This window comes from Oryctolagus cuniculus, chromosome 7, assembly GCF_051225735.1.
Source record: "Oryctolagus cuniculus isolate XC-2025 breed Fujian yellow rabbit chromosome 7, ASM5122573v1, whole genome shotgun sequence".
NCBI classification, from domain to species: Eukaryota; Metazoa; Chordata; class Mammalia; order Lagomorpha; family Leporidae; genus Oryctolagus; species Oryctolagus cuniculus.
This window is the reverse complement of record NC_142873.1, coordinates 53,533,528-53,559,854: the sequence shown is the minus strand read 5'-3', so window position 1 is coordinate 53,559,854 and position 26,327 is coordinate 53,533,528. Positions and strand designations below refer to the sequence as shown.

The following is a 26,327-nucleotide window of genomic DNA, read 5'->3' as shown; positions in this document are numbered from 1 at the left end:
GGCAGAGTTACAGAGAGAGAGAGAGAGAGAGAGAGATTCTTCTTCTGCTGGTTCACTTCCAAATGGCTGCGCTGGCCAGGGTAAGGCCAGGCTGAAGCCAGAAGCCAGGAGCTTCTTCTGAGTCTCCCTCGTGGGTGTGGGAGCTCAAGCACTTGAGCCATCTTCCACTGCTTTCCCAGGCCATAAGCAAAGAGCTGGATTGGAAGAGGAGCAGCTGGGACACGGACCGGTGCCCATATGGGATGCTGGTGCTCTGGGTGGAGGCTTAACCTACTACACCACAGCGCCAGTCCCTTCACATTTTTTAAAAGATTTATTTATTGAAAGAGTTACAGAGAGACAGAGAGACAGGGAGATCCTCTACCCACTGGTTCACTCCCTAGGTGTTTGCAATGGCCAGGGTTGGACCAGACTGAAGCCAGAAGCTTCATGGGGTCTCCTAAGTGGGTGTTATCCACTGCTTTTCCCAGGCCATTATCAGGGAGCTGGATTGGAAATGGAGCAGCTGGGACACGAATTGAATCCCATATGGGATGCCGGCTTTGCAAGCAGCAGCTTTACCCACTATGTCACAGTGCTGGTCCTGTAAATTGCTGGTAGTAAATTGTTTTAGTTAATCTCTCTGTTTTTTTTTCTTTTTATTCTGAAAATCTTTATTTCTTCATTATTGAAATATATTTGTTGGTTTTAATTTACTGTTCTTTTTCTAACTTTCTAAGATGGAAGCCTAGATGATTATTTTAGATTTTTTCCCCTAATACATTCATTTTTTTAAAAAATTTTTTGTTTATTTATTTTTTTGACAGGCCAAGTTAGTGAGAAAGAGAAAGAGAGAGAAAGGTCTTCTTTCCGTTGGTTCACCCCAAAAATGGCCATGGCTGGCGCACTGCGCCAATCCAAAGCCAGGAGCCAGGTGCTTCCTCCTGGTCTCCCATGTGGGTACAGCGCCCAAGGACCTGGCCCATCCTCCACTGCCTTCCTGGGCCACAGCAGAGAGCTGGACTGGAAGAGGAGCAACCGGGACAGAATCCAGCGCCCGGACTGGGGCTAGTACCCGGGGTGCCGGCGCCGCTAGGTGGAGGATTAGCCTAGTGAGCCACAGTGCCAGCCCCCCTAATATATTCATTAAATGTTACAAATTTCCCTCTGAGCATAGCTTTTGCTGCCTCCCCAAAATTTCAATGAAATATTTTAACTGTCAAAATATTTTAAAATTTCTCTTGATACTTCTTCTTTGACCTGTGTGGCTTTTAGAAGCATATGGTTTAATCCAAGTATTTTGTGATTTTTCCAGCTATCTTTCTGTTACTGATTTCTAGAATAATTGTATTGTGGTTTCAGGGCATACACTGTATGATTTCCCGTATTTTAAATTTGCTGAAGTGTGTTTCATGGCTCAGAGGTAGTCTGTCTTAATGAATGTTCCATGTGGACTTGAGAAAAATGTATATTCTGCTATTGGATTAAGTAGCCTGTAGATGTCCATTATTCCAGTTGATTAACGATGATACTGAGTTCAGCTTTGTCCTCACTAATTTCTGCATGTTTTGTCTGTCCATTTATCAAAAAAAGGTATCAAAATCTTTATATATGGTATTGGATCTTATGTGTCTCCTTTCAGTTCTGTCAGTTTTTGCTTCTCTTATTTTGACACAGTTAGATGCTTAGCTGTTAACGATTGTTAGGTTCTGGAGAATTGACTTATCATTATGTAATGCACCCCTTTATCCTTGCTCTAATGTCTGCTCTGTCTGAAGTCAATACAGCTACTCATTCTTCCTTTTGCTTAGTGTTATGGTGTACCTTTCTCTATAACCTATGCGTGTTTTCATATTTAAAGTGAGTTTCTTGTGGAAAACATGTAATTGAGTCTTATTTTTTTATCAACTCTGAAAATCTCTTTTAGTTGATACATTTAGAACATTGATACTCGAGAGTGATTATTGATGTGTCTGAATTAATATCTATCTTTTGCTGTTTTCTATTTGTTGTGCTTATCATTTGCTCCTATTTTTGTCTTTTTCTGCCTTTTGTGTTAATTGAGCACTTTTTTCTCTCCTGCGTTAGCCTATGACTCATACTTTTTTTTTTGCTTTATAAGTAGTTGCCCCCAAAATTTCAGTATATATTTATAACTCATCTAAATTCACTTTCAGATAACACTATCCTGCTTCATGGGTAGTGTAAGTTCCTTTTAATACAAAAAATCCCAAGTACTTCTCATCCTTTATATTTTTTTTTTGGGTGCCATTCAGTTTGCTTACATTTATGTGTGTGACTATAAGTAATATATGGGCATACATAATAGAATTCAATGCTGCTATTATTTTGAACCAACTCTTATTTGTTAGATTTAAAAATAAGAAAAAGGGGGCCAGCTTTGTGGCATAGGGTCATAGTGGGTGAAGATACCATATGCTTTGCCAGCATACTATATGGATGCCAGTTCCTGTCCAGGGTGCTCCACTTCAGATCCATCTCCCTGCTAATGTGCCTGGAAAAACAGTGGAGGATGACCCAAGTGCTTAGGCCCTTGCTACCCACGTGGGGAGACCTGGAAGAAGTTCCTGGCTCCTGGATTCAGCTGGCCAGAGCAGCCATCTGGGGAATGAACTAGTGGGTAGAAGATCCCTCTGTGTTTTTCCCTGTCTCTGTAATTCTGACTTTCAAATAAACAAATACATTTTTTTAAAAAAATTTTTTTATTTTACCTCCACTTACTCATTTTCTGATGCTTTTCTTATATGTTTTATTTAAGTTTCTACCTGGATGTCATTTTCATTCTCTCTGAATAACTTCTATTAATAGTTCTTGAAACACAGGCCTTCTGGTAACACATTTTGTTTGAAAAACGATTTCTCCTTCACTTTTGAATGATGATTTCACAAGGTATAAAATTCTGGGTTGGCTTTTTTCACTCAACACCTTAGATATTTTACCCCAACTCTTGTCTCGCTTGCATAGTTTTGCTTGCATGGTTTCTGAGAAGTTAGATGTAATTTTTATCTTTGTTTCCCTGTAGATAAAGTGTGTCCTTCCCACCCCTCCTTTCTGACTTTTTCCACTTTGGATAATTTGTATCTTCCAGTAATTTGATATTTTCTCCTCAGCTGTGTTTAGTGTAATTGTGAACCTGTTGATGGTATTCTTCATAAATCTGTTACCTTGCTTGATCTTGTTTTATTTTCTGGCATTTCATGTAATTCTGATAGTTTTCCATTTCTTTGCTAAAATTCAGCATGTCTCATGTATATTTTCTACTTTATCCATAGGTCTGTTAGTGTACTCATCATGGTCATTTTAAATCCTTTATTTGTTTCAGCTTCTCTGATCCTGGTTTTGTCACTCATTTGCCTCTAGAAAGTGGAAAGTTTTTCTTGCTTATGTTCATCATAATTTTTGATATCATATACAGGATGGTAAAGACTGAGATTAATAGTATATATGCCTGAAAGAGCATATCCTTACTGTTAGTGTCAATTTAGTGAGGTTTTGAGCTGGAATTGAATTTTTTTTATTTTTTGACAGGCAGAGTGGACAGTGAGAGAGCTCTAGAGACAGAGAGAAAGGTCTTCCTTTGCCGTTGGTTCACCCTCCAATGGCCGCCACGGCCGGCACGCTGCGGCCAGCGCACCGCACTGATCTGATGGCAGGAGCCAGGAGCCAGGTACTTCTCCTGGTCTCCCATGGGGTGCAGGGCCCAAGCACCTGGGCTATCCTCCACTGCACTCCCTGGCCACAGCAGAGAGCTGGCCTGGAAGAGGGGCAACCGGGATAGAATCCGGCGCCCCGACCGGGACTAGAACCCGGTGTGCCGGCGCCGCTAGGCGGAGGATTAGCCTAGTGAGCCGCGGCGCCGGCCACATCTTAGTGTTTTTCCTCTGCCAAATACTTCATGTCTTACCTGTGTGCCTGCGCCTGAGAGAGAAACTTTCTGTACCTCCCTGCCCTGGCCCCAGCCATAGAGTGCTATCGGTGAGGGAAAAACGGGGTTTAGATTCCTAGTCCAGCTTTTTTAAGTACAGGCACAAATATGGTACACAAAGTGATAAAGTTTATTAAAAGATAAGAAAGCAAAACACACATGTGGGAATAGTTGAGGAGTAGAGCGGACCTGGGAGAGAAGAGGGTGGGAGAAGGGAAGTAGGGAGATGGCGCCTCACCACCTCCTTCGTCTTAGTCTGTTGGAAGAGAACCAGCTCCTCCCAGCATCTTGGAAGTTTATGAAACCTCCATAAAATTCCACATGAGCTTAATATACATAATTAAGGCACCTGGCGAAAGGGTTTTTTAATAGACAAATAAGATAGAATTACATGGGGCAGGGACTTGTGGTTTGTGACCTCCAGCTCAGCTAGCTACCTTATCTCATATCACTGTTACTTGTTACTCCATGCTTCCTAGCCTTTATATCACACACACACACACACACACACACACACTGAAAGAACTGTAATTCCAACCTAATACCTAAGGTTAATTCTCCACTCCATATTTTATCTTTCCCTATTTCTGCCTACACGTATTTCTCTATTTTCTGATAGTGAGGAGTCAGCCTCCTTACTCCCAGTGCATTTACCAGTTTGCTTCATCCTGCTGTATTTAATTGCTTTTGTGACCTCAGTAAAGCTCTTGCTTCAATTGGTGCATCTGCCTCACATGGTTCCCTTGAAAATGTTATTCCTCTGCCAGCCTCACTTTACTGTGTTGGTCCTAATCACTTGCTGGGATACTGCTGCTCTCCCTTGGTATGCCTTCTATGCTCAGACCTTTGACTTAGGGAGCTGCTGGTGTGACTTATTAAACAGTGGTAAGAGGGAAAAAAGGAATTATATTTTAATGTTTTCAATTTTTTCTTCTGTGCCTTTGTGATTGTGTAAAGTTAGTACTACATTTTTTGTGTGTAGTTGATGTACTTCTTAACAGCAGCTAGATGGCTCCAAATTAATTTTGAGCAGCTTATGAAAGGAAAACCTCAGCAATGGCTGTTTCACATTAGGCTCCATGTCTGTAGGTTGAAGCCAGATGTTGACATTTTGGGGTTGGCCCTGTGGCATAGTATGCTAGTCCTCTGTCTGGCAACACTGGCATCCCAATATGAGCGCCGGTTCATGTCCCGGCTGCTCCTCTTCCAGTCCAGCTTTCTGCTATGGCCTGGGAAAACAGTAGAAGATGGTCCTAGCGCGGTGCGCCGGCCGCAGCGCGCCGGCCGCGGCAGCCATTGGAGGGTGAACCACCGGCAAAGGAAGACCTTTCTCTCTGTCTCTCTCTCTCACTGTCCACTCTGCCTGTCAAAAAAAAAAAAAAAAAAAAAGAAGATGGTCCTAGTGATAGGACCCCTGCACCCATGTGGGAGACCCAGAAGAAACTCCTGTCTCCTGGCTTCAGATCAGCCCAGCTCCAGCCGTCACGGTCTTTTGTGGAGTGAACCAGCAGATCGATGACTTTTTTCTCTGTCTCTCCCTCTCTTTGTAATTCTACCTCTTAAATAAATAAACTTTTTAAAAAAGTTGTCATTTTGATTGCTGTTGACATAGGTAAAATTAAAATAATGAAAAAAATATGATGCTACCAACTATTTCCATTTTTGTGAAATTTTTTAAAAAAGATTTATGTATTTATTTGAAAGAGTTACAGAGAGGGAAAGACAGAGGCAGCAAGAGAGAGATTGATCTTCCATCCACGGATTTACTCCCCAAATGGCTGCAATGGTCAGGGCTGGGCCACACCAAGGCCAGGAGCCGGTACCTTCATGTGAGTCTCCTATGTGGGTGCAAGGACCAAGGACTTTCCCAGGTGCATTAGCAGGAAGCTGGATCAGAAGTGGAGCAGCCGATACTCAAACCAGCACCCCTGTGGTATGCCAGTGCTGCAGACAGTGACTTTACTGCTTTATGACACTGCTGCCCCTAACTTTTATGAGTTTTTTATCCTTTGGGGCTTGAGGTTTGATTCCTTGCTGTGTGCCCCACCCCCTCTGTAATGGTATTTAGAAAGCTCCTTCACTTCTATAACTTTGTTTCCTGATTTATAAAAATGTGAGAAAGTTTACTTCAGAATTATTATGAAGATTTCCCACATGGTGATAAGTATTCTTTATTGGTAACAGAATTGTTTCACTTATATTAAAATAGGTAATGTACAATAATGTCTTAAGATACAGATTAGCCGGAGCCGTGGCTCACTAGGCTAATCCTCCGCCTTGCAGCGCCGGCATACCGGTTCTAGTCCCGGTCGGGGCGCCGGATTCTGTCCTGGTTGCCCCTCTTCCAGGCCAGCTCTCTGCTGTGGCCAGGGAGTGCAGTGGAAGATGGCCCAGGTCCTTGGGCCTTGCACCCCATGGGAGACAGGATAAGTACCTGGCTCCTGCCATCGGACCAGCGTGGTGCGCCGGCCACAGCGCGGCAGCCATTGGAGGGTGAACCAATGGCAAAGGAAGACCTTTCTCTCCCTCTCTCTCTCTCTCTCTCTCACTATCCACTCTGCCTGTCAAAAAAATAAAAATAAAAAAATAAAATAAAAAAAGGTACAGATTTCTAAAAAGTGGAGAGAGTATGATTTTTTCTTTATTCACTTTAAATAGACTATTGCTGACCAATTTGTTTTCCTCTGTAATCATTTTACATCAGAAACTGTGATCTATACCTTTTTCTAGGAATCTAACAATGAATCCCTGAGATGTACTCAAAATAAATAAAATATAGGAAAATAATTTGAATCTGACATTATTCTGCTACTGGATCAGCAATAAATTACTCTATTTTATATAAGCTAGCAATAACATGACCAAGTGCTTTTCTTATGCTAAGGTATTATTTAGAAAAAGAAACATTTTACATTCATTCTATTCCCTGATATAGGAAACCAAATAAGGGTTATATGCCATCCTAACAAAGTGTTCTTCTCTCCTGTTGACTTATTAATATCATAAAAGTTAGTTAGAACTAGTCTATTTATAATAAATATTCAAAGGTTAAAAAAGTTTTGATGATTTATTATGTTTACTTGATTCTAGTCTCAAATATGTGGCATTTCTTTCTTAGGATTATCTCTTTTCATTTTTTAATAGCTATCAAAGTAGCATTGCTTCCTAAGATAATAAAGTAATTTATGCGGATAATGGTACCTGAAGTCTGTCAAATGAAATAGAGAAATGGTTATGTGGAGTTTCATACATATTCACAGATAATAAAAGCAAAATAAAAGAAACAACCATGATAAAATCTTTCTTTACCAAAATACAAATGTACTCTACTGCCTATAGGTAAGATCATTCCTGAATAAGTTTGAGGGATATTTTCTGAGACAAATAGAATAGCTTTTTAAAGTATAAAGTTCTCAAAGTAAATTTATGAGTAAAGAAAAAGAAATGTTAGTGTTAATTTTTCCTGGTTTAAATATCAGGTGTTATTGCCCTTATTACATTGATTCTTATTTTAATTTTGAGAAACCTGATTTTGCTGCAGAAATTGGTACTGTTTCAATTGAAACTTTGACCTTGTTATTTTCTATAGATGTGCTGATAATTGGGCAAAACATTCCACTAAACTTTGCTGGTACAAAAAAATAGTTTACACTAATTCTCCAAATGTGTTCTCTTTACTGTGTGGGGTTATATATACATCTGTACACACTTGTAATTGTTTTCAGTCACCATACCAATAACAATACTTAGTTCATTATTGTTGTGATCTTTGATTTGATGAATTAAAAGATAGAGTTTGGAGCTACCACAGAAGGATGGAACTTAGGGATGAAGTCTAGGACAAGAGCAAGCCATAGAGAAGAATCCCTAGACTCTGCGTACAACTCTGTCCAGTCCCTTTGAGCTATGCATGAGTAGGGTAAACACCAAAAAACTTAGGTCTTGAAAAAATATTAGCAAAATTGGTAATTAATTTGGTTAACCTTTTAGCTTAATTGTTCAAGAAAGGAGAGACAGAAGACAATACCAACATCAGGAGCAAATGATATTATCAGTGTCAGGCCACATTTGCAGATTCCACAGACATTAAAAGCATAATAATGGAAAATTAACAAAAATTTGTCAGAAAATTAAACAACTTAGGTATAGTGGACAAATTCTCTGAAAAATAATCTCATGGAAATTAATTTAAGATAAAGCAAGATGTATGAGTAACCACATATGTAGTATTAATTCATAATAAATAAAACTATCCCACAAATTAGCTGCAAGTTAAATGGCTTTATTCATGAATTCTATCAAATGAACACAAAGGATAAGGAAGAAATAGCACCAATCTCCTACAAACTCTTTAATTAACTGAGGAATAGGAAGCACTGCCCAACTCTTCTTCTGAGGCCAGTATAGCACAAAAATCACAGAGAAAATGAGATAAATCATATAATCAGTGCGGTAAATTCACTGAAGCATTCGATGAGGTGATGTACTCTTAGGGATTAAAAACTCTGGCAAACTTATAGTAGCAGATAATTTTTTTTTCCATTCTGATGAAAAACACCTATAGAAACTTGCCAGCAAATCCTATAAAATATCTTGATAAAATACTTTTTAAAAAATCAATGATTGGGAGTCAAAATAAGGCCTATTCTTACTACTTAGATTCATCATTGTACTGAAGGAACTAGCATTGCAGTGCAGAAAAAAAAAAAGACCTAATGCTATATTATGCAGCTTTTCGTTTTTGTGGATTCCTTAGGCTTTTCAGGAGGCACAATCTTACTGTCTGCAAAGACAGTTTTGCTTCTTTTCCTTCCCTTGGTATCTTTCTCTGTGTAGCTAGGAACACCATCACAATACTGTTTCATTGTAGTCATCACTGCCCTCTCACTGCAGTTTGTACTGATGGCCAAACTGATACTGGACCCTGTTCTTCAAACTTTTTTGCAAGCTAGGTGAACTTGACACCACCTGTTGGCTGAATGGATTCTCCACTATCTTCAGTCCTCAGCTTCCCTTTCTCTGCCTAATTTGGGTAGCAAAAGTTAAGGTCTTGTTTCTTTCTGCCTTAGTTGCAGAGGAGGCCTGGAAAAGTAAATTATGTGGCATTTGTAGCTTTTTTAAGGCAAAAGACAGACCAAAGTTTCTTGTTTGTTTAACACAATAACAGTTTCCATCAAAAGTAAAGGAAGTACTTTTGAAGAGGTCAAAAACTGTGAAAGACATTCTCAGGGATCTACTCACTGTTAAGTTTCTCCAGTCTGTACACATCTGTTACATCTTAATATTGTTAAATCTATGAGACAATATCACTTTATGTCCCTGTATGTCTGTAGAGCTATATCATAATTTTCTGCCTGAAATAGACCCTCACTCTTTAGCGTTCTCTGACTGGTTAATTCATATACAATAAAATGTACCCACTTTAAATGTGTAGTGTGTAATTATAGTTTGAATTTTAACAAATACATGATAAACTGTTAGAATTTAAATCAATATATTCTTTTTGGGAGATTATTTGGTGGTGTCAGGTAAGCATTTAAAATTTAAAATACTCTGATCCAGCAAACCAGTTCTAGGAATCTATTATCTAAATGTAACAGGGTTGTTACACAAAGGCATATATAAAGGGACTTTTCTTTGCAGTGCTATTTGTAGTAGCAAACATCTGAAAAAAGATCTGTATGTTCATCCATAGGGGAATGGCTGAATAAGTGATACATTTATTAGTATAGAATGATATGCAGTCATAAGCATGAGTTCAGATATTTTAACTGGGAGAAAACATTGGTATAATTGGTGACAAAAGTAAGTTAAAGACTAGAAATCAGTCATAACTTGGTATATGTACGTATATTTCTGCATCCATTTATCCAGTCAGCCCGCCTTTGCTGTATTTTGATCAAGAAATCGTGGTAACTTGGTCTTAAATGGGGTTGTAGACATGAGAGCTATGAATGATTTTAAGGGATTGGGAAGAAAAATTTGGAAGGATTGGGTGATATTTTAGAGGGAAAGATGAGACTGAAGGAGTTGATCCTTTCTCCCAAGTTTCTGGTGTTTGTCACTATGATGGCAGGGCAGTTATTAGATACTGAGCACTTTAAGAATACTGGATTGCAGGAGGATGATCCAGAATTCATTTTAAGTACTTTGAGTTTCAGGGGATTTTGTTATATTTAAGTGAAAATAGATAGGAGAGAGATATAATGGGTTTGGTACTCAGTTAAGTGTTGATTAGAGATACAGATTGAAGAGTCAGTTGCTTTACAACTGATAATTGAAAACAAGCACGTGTGAAATTGCCCAAGGAGACAGTTGAGGATCAGAAGAGGGGGCCTAGAATCCAGCCTCAGGAAACACAGTAACATGAAGGGCTGTATCAAGGAGGATGATTGAAAAATTTTAACTTTTATATATTCATGTTCCTAGGTTTTTTAAAAGCAAGTATTTTATAATAAGTAATCACAATATATGAGTTATTTATCAGGGCCTCGTCAAGTGGCAGAGTCCATCAGGTTATTTGAACAGAGAACTTAATATAATGAATTATTAACTAGCATAAAATTAAGTAGGGAAATGCTAGATCAAAAACAGTACCCTAAAGATATCATGGAGGAGACTCCTATAGACGGTACCTAGAGCTGAGGGAGTATGTGGAATGGTTTTAATTGTTAGAACTTCAGTACTTCAGGAGGAAGGGCCATGCAGAGCTCATACTCAGACCGCTGTGGAAGAGTGTGCTGGCAAGTTAATGCTGCTGCTAACATCTTGAGAGTGAGGGTTGCAGAGGATGAAGCTGACTTTTCAAGTGTTAGAAAACCTGCAAAATGTATCTAGCTTCTGCTACGGCGAGAAATTAATATGGCTGATGATGCAGAGAGTTAGAAAGCTGTCCATCATGGGCCTCAGTGTCCCTGCACACTTTGGCTGGGTATGCCAAGAAAGCAAGTCCCTGATTACTGTTTACCCAGATCATCACAGTTGTATTTGCATCACGAGATCAGGTAGTGTCTTACCTTGAACAAATAGACTTGCTTTTGCTTACTGTAAAAGATTCTCCAAGTTCAGTGTTGTCCTGTAAAGCAACCCATTCTGTGTAGGTCTTCCTGGGCCCTGTGCATCATCCCTGTGGGATCAGAGTGGATAAGGGGACATGCACAATAGATGCAGACGAACTTGAAGCTTTGGCTGCTATTTTGCCATGAATAATATAGTTATTTATCTCTGACTCAGAGGCTTGTGTCTTCTGCTAACTTCGATGAAATTGTGGCATGCTAACTTGTTAGTTTACAAGAAGAGTGGAGTGTTAGATTTCATTATGAATCTAAATTTTTTTTTTTTTGGTGAGAGGTATGTATGAATATGTTTCTGCCTCTTTGTGTTAATTGCAAGTTTTATGGTGACCTTCCATTGATCCTAGACAACCTCTGTGTAGCCTTGATGTTTTTATTCATGGTGACAATGAAAAATTAATCTGGAATACAGCGTAGAGTCACTGAGGGAAAATACAAAAAAAGAGTTAAAATATATTGAGAGGTTTCAAATAATATTTAGTAGGAGAATTATGTTTAATGGAATAAATAATAATCTGAAAAGATACCCAAAGCAAAGAAGAAACATTAAAAGCTTCCAAAGAAAAAAGGTCGATTACTTACAAAAGAATGACGACTGACAGCCGAATTTTCAGCAACGGTAGATGCCAGAAGACATTAGAGTAATATCTGTACAGTGCTGAGATAAAATAGCTGCCTGCCCAGAATTTTATATTAGCCAAAATATCATTCAAGAAGGAGGATATAAGGTTTAAGACAAAGAGAGGTCTGTGTGTATGTCTGTATACACATTTATATGTATATACACATATGTAAACATATTAATTAATATATAATATGTAAACATTAATTTATATATACAAATGAAACATTTTGAAGAATTTAATTATAGCCTATAAAAATTAGCTCTGGAGCTAGTCTGCCTGAGTTAAATTCAAACTAACCACTTACCAGCTGTATGATCATAGGGAACACACAATTTATCTATTTTTTACCACAGCTCCTCTTTTGTAAAATGGCGTGACAGTAATAATCTCTTTGGGTAATTGTGAGGATTAAGCGAATCAGTAAATATTTTTTTCATTATAATCATCATTGTTATCCCAGCACTTTTGTAGGACATGTTGAAAGTTCTTAAAGTCCTTGTAGGTTGGCATTGAATATCTTAGGGAGATATTGCTATGGAAGAGGAAAGCAGTAATTTACTTGTTTATTGTAATTCTCTATATCCTTTGGCTTATTCAGTTAATTCATTCAATATTTGTTGAGCACCTGTTATGTGTTAGGCACTGTTTCAAGCATTGATAATAAAATAGTGAATTAAAAGGCCAAAAAAAAATTCCTGTCCACTTATGGGTTATGTCTTGCCGTGCTGAAAACAGGTAATGAACGAGGTGGGTATGTGAAAAATATGTGTGTAAAAGCATTTAATTATTCTTAAGGAGTAATAAAAGGGACTGGTAGAGCCGAAGTCGAGTGCACAAGGGACCCAGTGCGTGAAACAAGGGGTGAGGCCTTAGACATAATATGGATCCACCTCTTACAAAGGGTTGTGCCTTTTTTAAGAACTGTGGCTTTTACTTAGAATGAGATAGGAAGCTGCTTGATGGTTCTAAACCCTTGAGTTCTCTAACATTCTCACTGCTAAGTTGAGAATGGGCTTTTGGAAGTATTACCTTAGTAACAAATAAATGTAATAAACAATTGAAAACTATTCTAATGTCACTTCCCTCCTCGAGTGTACAGTAGAGGGCAGGCATTTGACTCAGCAGTTAAGGTTAAGGTGCTGCCTGGGATGACTATATTCATATCCGAGTGCCTGGGTTTGAGTCCTGGCCCCACGCGGATTCCAGCTTCCTGCTGGTGAGCACCCTGAGAGCTCAGGTACTTGGGTCCCTGCCACCCATGTAGAGACCTGGATAGAATTCTGGGCCCCTGACTTTGGCCTGGCCCAGCCCCATCTGTTATGGACATTTAGGGAGTGAACTGGTAGAGAGGAGTTCTCTATCTCACTCTTTCAAATAAATAAATAACAAAATTTGAAAAATTCTAAAAGAAAGAAAAAAAGATTTTTAGTGGTTCTGTGTTACTTAGTATGTTCCCTTAACTTTCATTATTTGAAATCTTGCCACTTTGTAGCTGTTAAATACTACTACTTCCAATTCTTTTGGATTTAGAATTAGTTCTCCCAATGCTAATTCTTCTAAACCCAAGACTAATTTTACTAGTTCTTTTGCTTTAAAGATTTTATTTATTTATTTGAGAGAGAATTAAAGACAGAGGAAGAGACAGAGAGAAAGGTCTTCCATCTGCTGGTTCACTCCCCAATGGCCACAACAGCTGGAGCTAAGCCACTGATCCGAAGCCAGGAGCCGGGAGCTTCTTCCAATTCTCCCATATGGGTGCAGGGGCCCAAACACTTGGGCCATCTTCCACTGTTTTCCCAAGCCGTAAGCAGAGAGCTGGATTGGAAGAGGAGCAGCCAGGACTTGAACTGGTGCCCATATGGGATGCCAGTGCCGCAGGTGGAGGCTTAGGCTACCACGCCGAAGTGCTGGCCCCGCCTAGGCTAATTCTATTACCTATAATTTTTTAAATAGAAATAACTAGAAAATTTTACATAATGAACATTAAATACATAACTTTTTTTTATAAAAGTAAATGTTTTAGAAGTCTTCATTTAAGTACACTTGAGGCTCTTAAACATGTGAATGATTGATTTGCTTTCATCATCCTGTCAAGAGTCCTAGTTGTAGAAAATAATCCATTTTAGCTAATGATTTGTTAGAGAGTACTTGACTAGTTAACAGAATCTCCACAGGGACTAGAAAATAGTCAGCTTGAAACCATACAGCCAAGTGAAATGGTCAGGCATACCGTTCAGCAGATTGAGTGCCAACTCTTGTCTCCATTGCTCACTAGAGCTTCTGTTAGAGCTACCAAAGAAGAATCGGATAGTGCCACCATTTTCTAACGAGACAAACAGCCTCCATCACATGGCTGCTGCCTCAGTGCACTCTCGTCCTTCTTCGAAACAGCACATTGTATTTAGACGTGGTGGTGCTTTGATAATATCTAGACCTCATAGCTAGAATGGAATCTAGGAAATATTATATCCTTGTATAGTTTTTCATCCATGAAGTATGCTTGAAAGGAGATTTGCATGAGTGCTGAGTTTCTGCAACATTGATAAAGACATGGAAATAAAAATGACAGTCCTTTTACAATTATCAGATTGAATTTGATAATAGCACCTAAGTTTAAAAGTTTGGAAACCACTGATAATTAGGCAATTTATTGTTTGGGGTACCAAATGACAACAGTTGCAGCTTGAAGGTACAGCTTGTATAACTCACAAACTAAATGTGGAATGTGATACCTATGTTAATTTATTTCCTTTTTATAATGTGGTTAGATCTTAATGGAAAATGTTGAGACACAAACATTCTTACAACATTTCAAGGGCATTTATACTTGTAGTTTCACCTTCTTTTAATATTTGAACCAAGCTTGTATATCTTGGATTGAAAAACCGTAGCCAAATTTTTCTCTCAGTTTTTTTTTTTTGTGTGTGTGCCAGCTGAAAATACAGGTAGTTAACTTCAACATCAAAAAACATCTTTCTTTTCTTTTCAGTTGGTTGGTCTTTCAGGTCTTCACATGCTGGACAGCTTTCCTCAGCACTCAGTTTGCAAACATTTTCTGTGATTGCTGTATGCCCTGTTGTAACAATGAGATACCTTTTCCCAGCTTGTGTTTCCATGTACCCAGTACGTTGTGGTGTGCATACTGTGAGAGGCAGCAGTAAGCAAATGCCTACTGATGGCTGTAATTTATCAATATTCATGTTCTTTGAATCTCAGATATTCAAGACTAAAGCAGTACAATTGGCTGAGAAACTCCTTCCTGCTTTTAACACGCCTACTGGGATTCCCTGGGCAATGGTGAATTTGAAAAGGTAAATTCTATTTTAAGTGGTTATTCCTGTTCTGGGAGAATTAAATTAACTGATTTAATTTTTTTTAATCTTTGTGATCTTAAAAGTTTCTAATGATCTGATCCCACCATGCTTTCCAAGACTTAAAATTGTTTTCCTCTGAATGTTTGCAAAATCATTTTCTATAATAAATTTACTGATTTTTTTAAAAAAATTTTCCTTTATTTCATAACAGGTTACTTACCTTAACATTATTCCATTTAGCACTCCTTGTTCCTCTGAATCTAGGTTTTTCTTTCTCATTCACATGGTTATATGTATTTGTTTCTTTTATTTGTTTATCCATTTCCATTTAGTCCTATAATGGATTCAGTGTACTTTTCCTCTTTTTGTGTGCCATCTTTTGATCTTATAAGTCAAAAATAGAAAACAGTATACTTGGAAATTATCAATATGAAGGGGAGACATAATTCATAATGTTCACTGTAGGGACAATTACTGAAGTTCAGAATGAACTGCTAAAATTAATTCTTTGCAGTCAGTTTTATTATGGAAAGCACTGATTTTTCACTTAGGAGTGTATGAAATGTTTCCTTCAAACAGCTTTCCTAAATCATATAAAGATATAAAATTAAAATTTGAATGATGTCAGAGTAGTTTAACTTTTATTTAAATAATTTATGCTGACTGAAATTTTTGCTGCTCATTTTTTCTCCAAGTAAGATTTATTATTCATTTTCTTGTTAAAGTATGGAAATTACATGAAAATCTGCTTTTTGCTCTCCTTAGACTTAAACCTTTTAGAATTAAAGTTAGAAACATTTTTCTGGAGATGTGAATTTTGACTTTATTTGAAAAAAAAAAAAACAAGTTAATCTATTTCAGTGATTTCTTTCTAATGGAGAACTTTAGATTTATATTGAGAAATTAGGATTAATACAAACAAGAAATTAAATTTATTCTCTGATTTCATGTTCTGTATAAAATGTAGATTACTTCCTTTTTGAGGAAAAAGTTGACTAGTGTTCATAGCAACCTCTGTCACTGTAAGGCCAACTGATGTTGTGTATATGCTTGATCTCTTTAGTCTCAGGACAGATTCTGGTATTTTCTTCAGAATCGTCAAATTAAATGGCCTTCTTAGATGATAACTAAAGACTAATTCTGACAAGAAGAAAAGACTGGAGGCCATTCTTTTTTGTTGTCTGCATAGAAGAATGAAAAATCAAGTTTAAATTACAGAACTTAAGTTTTTAGATTAAGAATAAAATGAAAGTTTTCAGGGTTTATGTGCTGAGCATTTTATAAGCTGTATTTTCATTTAATTTCTTTGAATTTATTTATACAACCTCATAATTTTACTTGAGTTTATATACGTGTATATATTATATAAAAATACATGTATATAAATATGTTTCATATATGGTATTGCGATTTTTAGAAAAGCCCTTTCCCCCCATTTTTTTTGCTGGGATATTCAAGCTTTCCACACATAAACCTTTTCCTAATCTTATAACCTGAACATCAACCTGCGTTAACAATCTAGCATGTTTCTCCTCTGTGGTATAGCTTTCTTAAATTGTTTGTTTACTTAAATTGAATGCTTGCTTTTCTGCTTCTTACCTTGATACCTCATCTGATAAAGCTCTAAATCAGTCTTTGTGATGACTAAAAAAATGAGGTGTGGGGAAGTTATGCAATAATTTAGTCTTTTATTTTTGTGACAATGGCATTTGTTCTTTTCCATCATTTTCCCACTGTAAAAGTTGGTGTCCTGTTACCTCCTCCTGTGTCCTTCTCTATAAGTTATTCTTAAGAATATGATTGCAGGATCAGGAGGCACATGCCTTTTTAAAACCCTTTCCCCTTTATAATACAGATTCTCACGTGTGGGTTTGCTGGATAAAAGGAATGTATATTTTTAAATGTAATAGGTACTGCCAAAATGCTTTCCAAAAAGGTGTATCACATTTCACTAACAGCATGTGAGAGTACCTGAATGTCTAGATATAAGTTCTTTTGAATTTTGACAAACTGGTGGCTAAAAGGTGTTGCTTACTGTTATTTATTTTGTATTTTCTGACTAGCAAATTTGAACACCCTTTCCATAAATTTATTGGACATATATAATTGCTGTTTTAAGAACTGCTTATTCCTAAGTGTTGCTTGGGTTATCTTTTTCTCATTAATTTTAAAGTGCTTTGTAGATTATAGAATTAATTATTTTCTCCCTGTTCTACTACTTATGTCTTGCTTTTACTTATAATTTGCTATTCATAAATTTAAAATTTATATATATATTCAAATGCATCTTTTATAATTTTGTTTATAATCTTTGTTAAAATGATTGTCTACTTACATTTTTATATTCTAGATTATATGGAAGTAATTTAACACTGCTTTAGTGAAGTATGGAATTAGTTGTAGTTTTCAGTTATTCATATTTATCAGATTGAGGAAATTTCCTATTTCACTGAGAGTTTTTTTTTAATTTTAATCACGAATGGATGTTGATGTTGCTGGGTATGTTTTATTCATTTGTGGATATGATCATAATTTTTTTTGCTTTTGTTCCAATATAAATTACTTACAAGATTTTCAAATGTTAAATCAACTATGAGTTCTTTGGGTACTTCTTGGTCATAATATATTATCTTCTTTATGCTTTGCTGGTTTTGATTCCCTGATGCTTTTTTGAAACTTTACTAATGGATACTGTTTTTTTTTTTTTTTTTTGTAATAATTTTAGCAGGTGTTGGTATAAGTTATCTGGTATCATGAAATGGGGAATATTCTTCTCCCTCTGTTTTCTGAAATAATTTGTGTAATGCTGATGTTACTTCATTAAATGTTGGATATATTCACCTACAAGTATCTGGGCCAGAATTTTCTTTGTGGGAGGTTTTTAATAGTTTACTTTTTCTAATATATACCAAATATCTCTAAACTTCTATTGCTTGTGGTCAGAAAGTGAGAAATATTTTTTTGCTTGTTTTTGTTTTTTAGTATTCAATGCAGAGTTTTTGTTATTTGAGATTTCTGAATATCTATAAAATAGATGTGAAATGTAATATCTATACTTTTATTTTGATCAGTTGGAAAAACCAAAACATTTGAGCATTAATTATTACCTGGTTGAGTTTTGAGAGCTTATCATCTTCTTCTTCTTTTTTTTTTTTTTTGTTTGAAAATTCAGTTTTAAAAATTTATTTAAATTTCCTTGAGTTGATGGATAGGATACAAATGAGACTATAACTTTCATACCCCCAAAGTTTATAAATCATTGGAAGGAATGGATGGAAGGAAACAAATGGACTGATGTAATATTTTTGAGGACTTTGGCTGGAGTTGAATCAGATTGATTGGAAACTTAAGGGCATATCTTTGTAAAAGAATTAAATATTGTGTACTTTTTGTTTTGTAAAGAAGATATGAATTTGTATTCAGAGATAAAATATCAGTCATAAGGATGAGGATGAAGACATACCAAAATAAATATAATTTGGATAAAATACAGATATCAAGAAGGGTTCAATATGAAAAGTGAAGAGGTGAGGATCAGGTGTCATAGCACAGACAGACAAAACAGAGTTGAACGAATGAAATGGAAAGACATAAAGAGAAAATGATTTGGAACTAAACCCACCAACACAGAGAAGGCAAGCAACAAAGCAATAGACTCATCTGCATGTATTTGGAAGAAGCCAAAACTGAAAGCCAGAATATGGAAGCAAAACAATATAAAACCATGGGCAAGTCCAGTACAGCTGAAAATATCTGATAGGTCCAACGTGGAAAATCAATATGGAACCCCAGGTGCCTGAAATCAAGAGATGGTCATATTCAGAGACATCAATGGCAGCAGTGTCCTGGAAAAGATTTCAACATCATAGGTCTTGAATTTTGAGAACCATTGGTGATTGATTTTTGATACTTCAATCCTGGAGGGCAGAATAATCGGAAGACAATGAGAGCAATGAACACAGTTGTTTTTATAGGATAAAAAGAAAGAAACCTACAGTAAGGATAAAGCAGATGTATAACCCAAGATGTATTGGTGCACCACAAGGGTTATAAATCCAAGAAGCAATAATTTAAAAAAATAATGTTAAGGGCTCCGAAAAGTAATCCCATCTCAGTAACTGAGCATTGAGCTAGCTTAGAGATAGGAGAATATAGGGGGATTTCAAAAAGGTTGGGAAAAACTGAATTAAATTACCTTGTAAGGCCTTTGAGCCAGATCAGCTTTGTAGCCTGTTTGTGTTTGATCCCAAGCTAAAAATGACCTTCCCAACATTAACATGTTTGTACACACAGGGACATTCACACCTTCATATGCACTGGCACATATACAAACATGGCCATTGATCCACCCACAGTGTATGAAAAAAAATGCAGCAAAAATTACCAAGCAAATATATAAAAATGCAGTTTTTGAAGGTCTATGAACAAAAATGGGAAGCGACTCTACGTATTCTTTTTTTTTTTTTTAATTTTCAATTATCTTTATATACAGAAGATCAATTTAGCGTATGTTAAGTAAAGATTACCACATTTTGGAGAGCTTATCATCTTCTTATAGTTATATAACTGGAATTTTTCTGCTTTTGGCAGTGCTGTATCTTGTTATTAGGATTTTCTTATTTTTCTGAATTGTTAAGATACAGGTATCACATTTAATATTGTAGATTCTTTCTCTGAGGCTGTATGTAAAATAAAAAGTGAAAATCTAATGTAACATTTGCTATTTTGAAAAGTGAATGGGCCTTTTCTTTGTGACTTTTGGCTAGAAAGGTTTTTTGTTTAAGATTGATTGATTGATTTGAAAGGCAGACAGAGAGAGAGGAAGAGACAGAAGAATGTCGTCTGCTGGTTTACTTCTCAAATGGCTGCGGCAGCCAGGCCTGGGCCAAGTGAAACCCAAGAGCCAGGAACTCCATCTAGGTCTCCCATGTGGGTGGCAGGGGCCTAAGTCTGCTTCCTTCGTAGGCAGGGAGCTAGATTGTAAGCATAGTAGCTAGGACTCTGATACTGGCTGCCAGTATCCCATGTGGTGGCTTAACCACTGCACCCAACCTTGGCCCCTGGCCAGAAAGTTTTGCATGGAATAGTAAACTATTGGACTTCCAAGCTTTGTGTTTGTGTTTGACCACATTATTATCCATTTGCTTTGCTGAAACCTGGGTGATCTTTCTAAATAGCAGACTTTGTTCCTTAAATATTATGTTAAATTCCTTTAAGTTATCAATGACTTTCCATCACACTTAAAAATCCTAAAATTTTATCTCTGCCTACTGAATTCTTGAATAGTTTGGATTATAAGTAGCTCTCTACCCTCATTCCTTATCTTTCTTTTCCCCTGAATTTCTGAGCTCCAGCCACACTAACCTTCCTTTTGCTCTTTTCCCTACTAGGATTTTGCTTCTTCCAGATGTGTTCATCACTGGCTCCTTCTCATCATTCAGGTCTCAGTTTTCACATCCTGTCATCTTCAGAAACTCTCTAACATAATACCTAAAGGACTTCTTTTAACTCACTTTTCTATTTCTAGTATGAAGTAATCTATTTCTCTATTTAATCTCCTTAAAGTGAGGATAACTGCTTAAATCATCTTATTTATTATAGAAGCAGGAATTTTAGATTTCAGGTCCACCACTCTCTCACAGCACAATAGGCACTTATTGTGAAATAAATGACGTCTTATATATTATATGCATATTTTCTTTGATTCTTACTTTTAGCTGTAAAAATTTATTAGTGGTATCTGCCTTTAATAATTTCAAAGAAAATGTAAAAATAACACCAAACAAGAAACTTTAAGCAAGATTGTGATATCTATTTTAATGTTTTCTCAACACAGATGAATATAGCACATTGAATTGGCAGTATAGAAATGGATATGAGGAAAAGATTTAAAGGTTTAAAAAAGAGGGAGGGGGTGTTTGGCTCATTTAAGATGCCCACATCCCATATTGGAGTACCTGAGTTTGAGTCCCTGCCCCATTTCTAAACCAGCTCCCTGCTAATGCACACTCTGGGAGGCAGCAGGTGATGACTCAAATATTTAGGTCCCTGCCACCCATGTGAGAGACCCAGATGGAGTTCTGGGCACCTGGCTTCAAGCTAGCCCAAACCCAGTTATTGGGGCCCTTTTCTTTGTTTGTCTGTCTGTCTGTCTCTCTCTCTCTCCTTCCCTTCTTCTCAGTAATACTGTGCCTTTCAAATAAGTAAAACTTAAAAAAAGATTATTTTCATCAAGTCATTAGTGACTCTATAACTGCACATGGACAGGGCAAGTCTCAAAAGAAACAGACAGGAATTTATAAAAAGCACCTAAAGGGCTAAGGAGAGAATTTCATAACTATGTAGTACCAGGGAGAAGCCAACATAGAGGAGCCATGTTAAATATGCCTGGCTTCCACTGAGGTCCTCGAGGCCCCTGTCCAGAAGTGGGGGTAAAACTTACATACTATCCTTAACAAAGCCTAAAACCAGGGTAATCTGCATGTACTCAACCCATGGTTTAGAAGAAAGTTAACTTTCTTAGAAGATATCATTCTAAAACTTCTATAACTTTTTCTTTATTTAGTCTAACTTTAAATAAAAAAATTATAGGGGCCAGTGCTGGGGCATAGAAGGTTAATGCTCCACTTGCAGTGCCAGCATCCCATATGGGTGCTGGTTTGAGTCATGGCTGCTCCACTTCCAATCCAGCTCCCTGCTGATGAGCCTGGGAGGGGCAGCAGAAGATGGCCCAAATCGTTGGGCCTCTGCACCCACTTGGGAGACCTGGAGGAGGCTTCTGGCTCCTGGCTTTTGCTTGGCCTAGCCCCAACCATTGCTGCAGTTTGGGGGATGAACCAATGGGTGGAAGTGCTCTCTCTCCTTATCTCTGCCTTTCAAATACATAAAGAAATCTTTAAAAATTTTTTTTTTAAATTATAGGTCAGACTTTAAAAAAAAAAGAAAAGCAGAGACATATCCTAGTTGTACCTATATAAATGAAATGTGCATAAGACTATTCATTGTGAAAGCATTCATAATAAAATATTGAAAATATCCCAAGGAACCATCAATATGGGATTGATTAAATCTGTTATGTCTATTTATAGAATGCAGTCGTTTTCACACCAGTAATACTAGCATTTAGGGCAGGACAGTTCTTTATTGTATGATACTATTCTGATCATTCCAGGAAATTTTAATTTCTTTTGTCCTAGCACAGTGAAACCAAACTGTAGTTTCAAGGTTTCAATTCAAAATACTGTCATAAATTTTCATATACCTCTGGAGTGGCACATTCCAAATTGAGAGTCATTTATATCATGGAGTTCTGTGCAACTTTCAAAAAATGGGAAAGCTGCCTGTAAACTGATAGGAAAGACCACTAATGTAGTTCTTAAGAGTAAAATACAAGGACGGAGCAGGAAGTGTAGTTTAAGAAAAGAGAAAAGGAAGAATATGCATTTGGAGTGCCATGAATGCATAAGAAGTACTCTAGTAAAATGTAAGAAACTAATGATTGTGATGTTGAATTCTGATGGGGTGAAGGGAAATGAGAATGGGTGAAATGTATTTACTGTATGCCTTTTTATATTGTCCTGATTTAGTAAGCAAATAAAACTAGATAAAAATAGGTAGTCATGTTAAATATAATTTCTAAGGAACTTTTTTAAAAGGTATATATTCATTTTCAAACATTTTGGTTATCACTCCAAACCTGCCTATTTTCTCTTCCTTTCAGTGGAGTTGGGCGAAACTGGGGCTGGGCTTCTGCAGGTAGCAGTATTTTGGCTGAATTTGGTACACTCCATATGGAGTTTGTCCATCTCAGCTACTTGACAGGAAACCTGGTTTACTACAACAAGGTTAGTTTTTTTCCTTTGCCTCTTTGTTATAAAAGCATCCTTTAAAATTTGTCCAAATACTTGATTAATGCTTAAAATGCTTGCCTTCCTAGATACAGGTTTATCAAGGCCCTGGCCTTCATTAATTTATTTTAATCACTCAAAGAAATGCACATATTTAAAGTGTTTATTATTATTTGATAAGCTGTAATTACTGTTAGGTTTTTAAAAAATTATAGGGGCAGGTTTTAAGCTGCCACTAGGAATGCTGCATCTCATATCAGAGACCTGTGACCGAGTCCCACCTCTGCTTCAAACCAGCTTCCTGCTAATGTGCACCTTGGGAAGCACAGGTGATGTCTCAAGTACTTGAGTCCCTGCCACCCATGTAGGAAACCTGGTTGAAGTTCCTGCCTCGGGCTTTGGCCTGGCCGAGACCTAACTATTGGAGGCATTTGGGGAGTGAGCCAATGGGTGCAAGCATGCTCTTGTGCCCGCTCACTCACTCTGTCTCTTTCTGGAGCTCTGCCTTTCAAATAAATAAAAATAAGTAAACTTTTAAAAGTTCTGTTGCCATTTCTATTCAGCTTTGTGCTGAAGTTCCTAACCAGTATTATAAGAAAAAGTAATGAACAGAAGGTTTAAGAATTAAAAGGGAAGAAAGAAAATAGTCATTATTCACAGATTATATGATTGCCTAATATATTAAGACAGTCTACATTTAAAAGACTAGAAATAAGAATTTAATGTTTTTTCAGTAATAAAAATCAGTAGCATTTCTCTTCATTAGCTACAAAAGGCCAGAAGGTGTCATTTTATAAAGAGATACATTATATGATAAGACCAAAAGTGTAAATTTCCTACAAATAAATCTAAGAGTGCAAAACTGTATTAAATAGCATTGAAAAGGACCTATGGAGAGATGCATTGTATTCATGTATAGGGAAATAATATGATAAAAATCTCAATCATCTCAACAATTTGAGATGCAGCACCTATTCATTGCCAAACAAATCACCAATGGCCCATTTTTAAAAATGAAACTTTACAAAATACTTCTAGAATGTATATGGTAGGGAAACATTCAGGACATTTCAGGAAATCATGTTGGGTAAATTTGCATAACCACATTACCAATACTGACATAGTGTAGTGTAGGTGAGTAGAGACAAATAGACTAATAAATAAAATATAGAGTTCTTAAAAAGACTCATATATATATGGAGACATGTTATGACAAGGATAGCATAGCACTGTGGATTATAACAGTTCCATTAATAAATTCTCTTGAGTAAAGAACCATTTTTAAATAAAAAGATTTATTATTTATTTCAAAGGCAGAGTGAAGGAAAAATTTTGGGAATATTTATTGTAGAAACAATATTTGAAGTTCAGCAGTTTAGTTCATTGACTTTTTGTGTATTAAATTCAAGTTAATTTTATACCTTTTTATACAAATGTCATAATTTCATTTCTGTGAGATTATTTCTTATATGTGAATATGTATATGTTGACTGTCCAGAATGATGCATTCCTCTGATGGCTATTTCTGGGTAGTTGAATGTTGGGATTTAAAACGCATCTATCCATGCTGTTTTCTCTAAATTGCTTGATTCTAAAATAATATTTAAAAAATAATTTAAAATATAAAATAAAATGTAAAAAAATAAGTATAATAGATAATTAAAACCTAGATTAAGCCTTGATTACATTAGTTTTTGTTAATTGTATTATTTACCTTATTTTGCTTAGGTCATGCATATTCGGAAACTGCTTCAGAAAATGGATCGTCCAAATGGTCTTTATCCAAATTATTTGAACCCAAGAACAGGGCGCTGGGGTCAATGTAAGTATTTCTGCTACAACTGATGCATTGTGAAAAGGTTGTTTATCTGAAAACTATGCTTGGTATAGTGAAAGACATTCTCAGATAGTTTCTAACCCTGTTATCTACCAGTGCCATTACCTTTGGCAAGTCTCTGATCACTTAGAGCTTTGGTTTTCCTACTTGTAAATGAAGACTTTAATAAACCATCTGTGGGAATAATTTATTTTGTGCATATGTAAGGACTTTTCTAAAATCGTTGTGTAGCAGTCAGAGTTTAACCTTAATGATAAATCTTGTCTTCATGTATATTAGAGCACTGCCTGGGATGGGTATTTGTAGAAAGAGTATGAAAAACAAATGAGTAAATTAAATGACTAGAAAAGGGGGCAGTGGTTCTCCAAAATGCTATGTTTAGTCATTCATTTTAGAAGAAGATACCATGGCGTCCATTATTTACCAGGCTGTGTGCCAAATTCCAGATGAGACTTGTGATGGAGAAGTAATACACAGGGCTTGGGCTGAGTTTGAAGAGCTCCCAGGCTGGAAGGATAGGCAGACAGACTTAGAAGTGTTTGGAATATACTGTGATAAATGTAGTAGAGCAGTGTTCGCATTGTTATGAGTAATTGTGGCAGAAGTGATTCCTTCTGCCTAAAGGGAATTTTTTCTTTTCTTTTTTAATTTGGAAAGGGGGCAATTTTTCTTATTAGAGCTTTAGAATTTATATTTGAAGGAATTGATAATTTAAAATCATATTGAAGTAGAAATGTGGAACTTAGAGAATTTTGGTAATTATGGTTTATCAGTGCTATTCTCTTAAATGGTGTAAAACTAATACAAATAGTAAAAGTTGCAAAATATTTCTAATAAAACATGTTAGGTTTATTTATGAGACTAATAAAATAGTGAGGTAGTATATTAAAAAAAGTAATAGTCATTTAATTTTTTTTTAAGATTTATTTATTTATTTGAAAGACAGAGTTACAGAGAGAGGTAGAGACAGAGATACGGTCTTCCATCTGCTGGTTCACTCCCCAGATGGCTGCAACGGCTGGAGCTGAGCCAATCCAAAGCCAGGAGCCAGGAGCTTCCTCTGGGTCTCCCACGTGGGTGCAGGGGCCCAAAGACTTGGCCCATCTACTGCTTTCCCAGGCCGTAGCAGAGAGCTAGATAGGAAGAGGAGCAGCTGGAACTAGAACCGCGCCCATATGGGATGCCTGCGCTTCAGGCCAGGGCTTTAATCTGCTGTTCCACAGCGCTGGCCCCAGTCATTTAATTTTATGTATTGAAAACACTACTGAATCTGCCAGTGAAAAATATACATTGTTGTGAGTACCAAAAGTAGGAAAATGTTTGCTATGAAATTATCTTTTAGGATTTTCCCCAGGAAATTGTCTTTTATATTATGAAAGGAAAATAGATTAGTCAATATAGTTAATGTTTTCCATGGATATAGTAATAGATCTTAATCTGTTGGCTCTTTTATACTTTCCTTGTCTCTTGAAATTCTTTACATGTAACTCATTTTGTTTTTTATTTTGAAGAAAGTATTTTAATGGTTAGACTGAGTGAAAATAATATTTTCTGAGAAAATGGAAACCTGAAAGCTGCATTGTTAAAATGAAAAATATAGCCTTCTTATTGCAGATGAGGGAGACTGGAAGGAATATCTACTCGATAATTTGGGTGAATTCTATTGTACATTTTTTGCCCCTTACAGTTTTTAGTAAGATTTGGG

At 36.5% G+C, this 26,327-nt stretch overlaps 1 protein-coding gene across 1 annotated transcript in view; it reads left to right on the top strand.

The window, feature by feature from the left end:
• MAN1A2 (mannosidase alpha class 1A member 2) overlaps positions 1-26,327 on the top strand; it is a 196,872-nt gene that overhangs the window by 100,367 nt on the left and 70,178 nt on the right. The window contains exons 6-8 of the mRNA XM_002715724.6: positions 14,841-14,935; positions 22,659-22,782; positions 24,514-24,607. Coding sequence (XP_002715770.3) covers positions 14,841-14,935; positions 22,659-22,782; positions 24,514-24,607 — 313 coding nt within the window. The remainder of the gene's footprint in view (positions 1-14,840; positions 14,936-22,658; positions 22,783-24,513; positions 24,608-26,327) is intronic.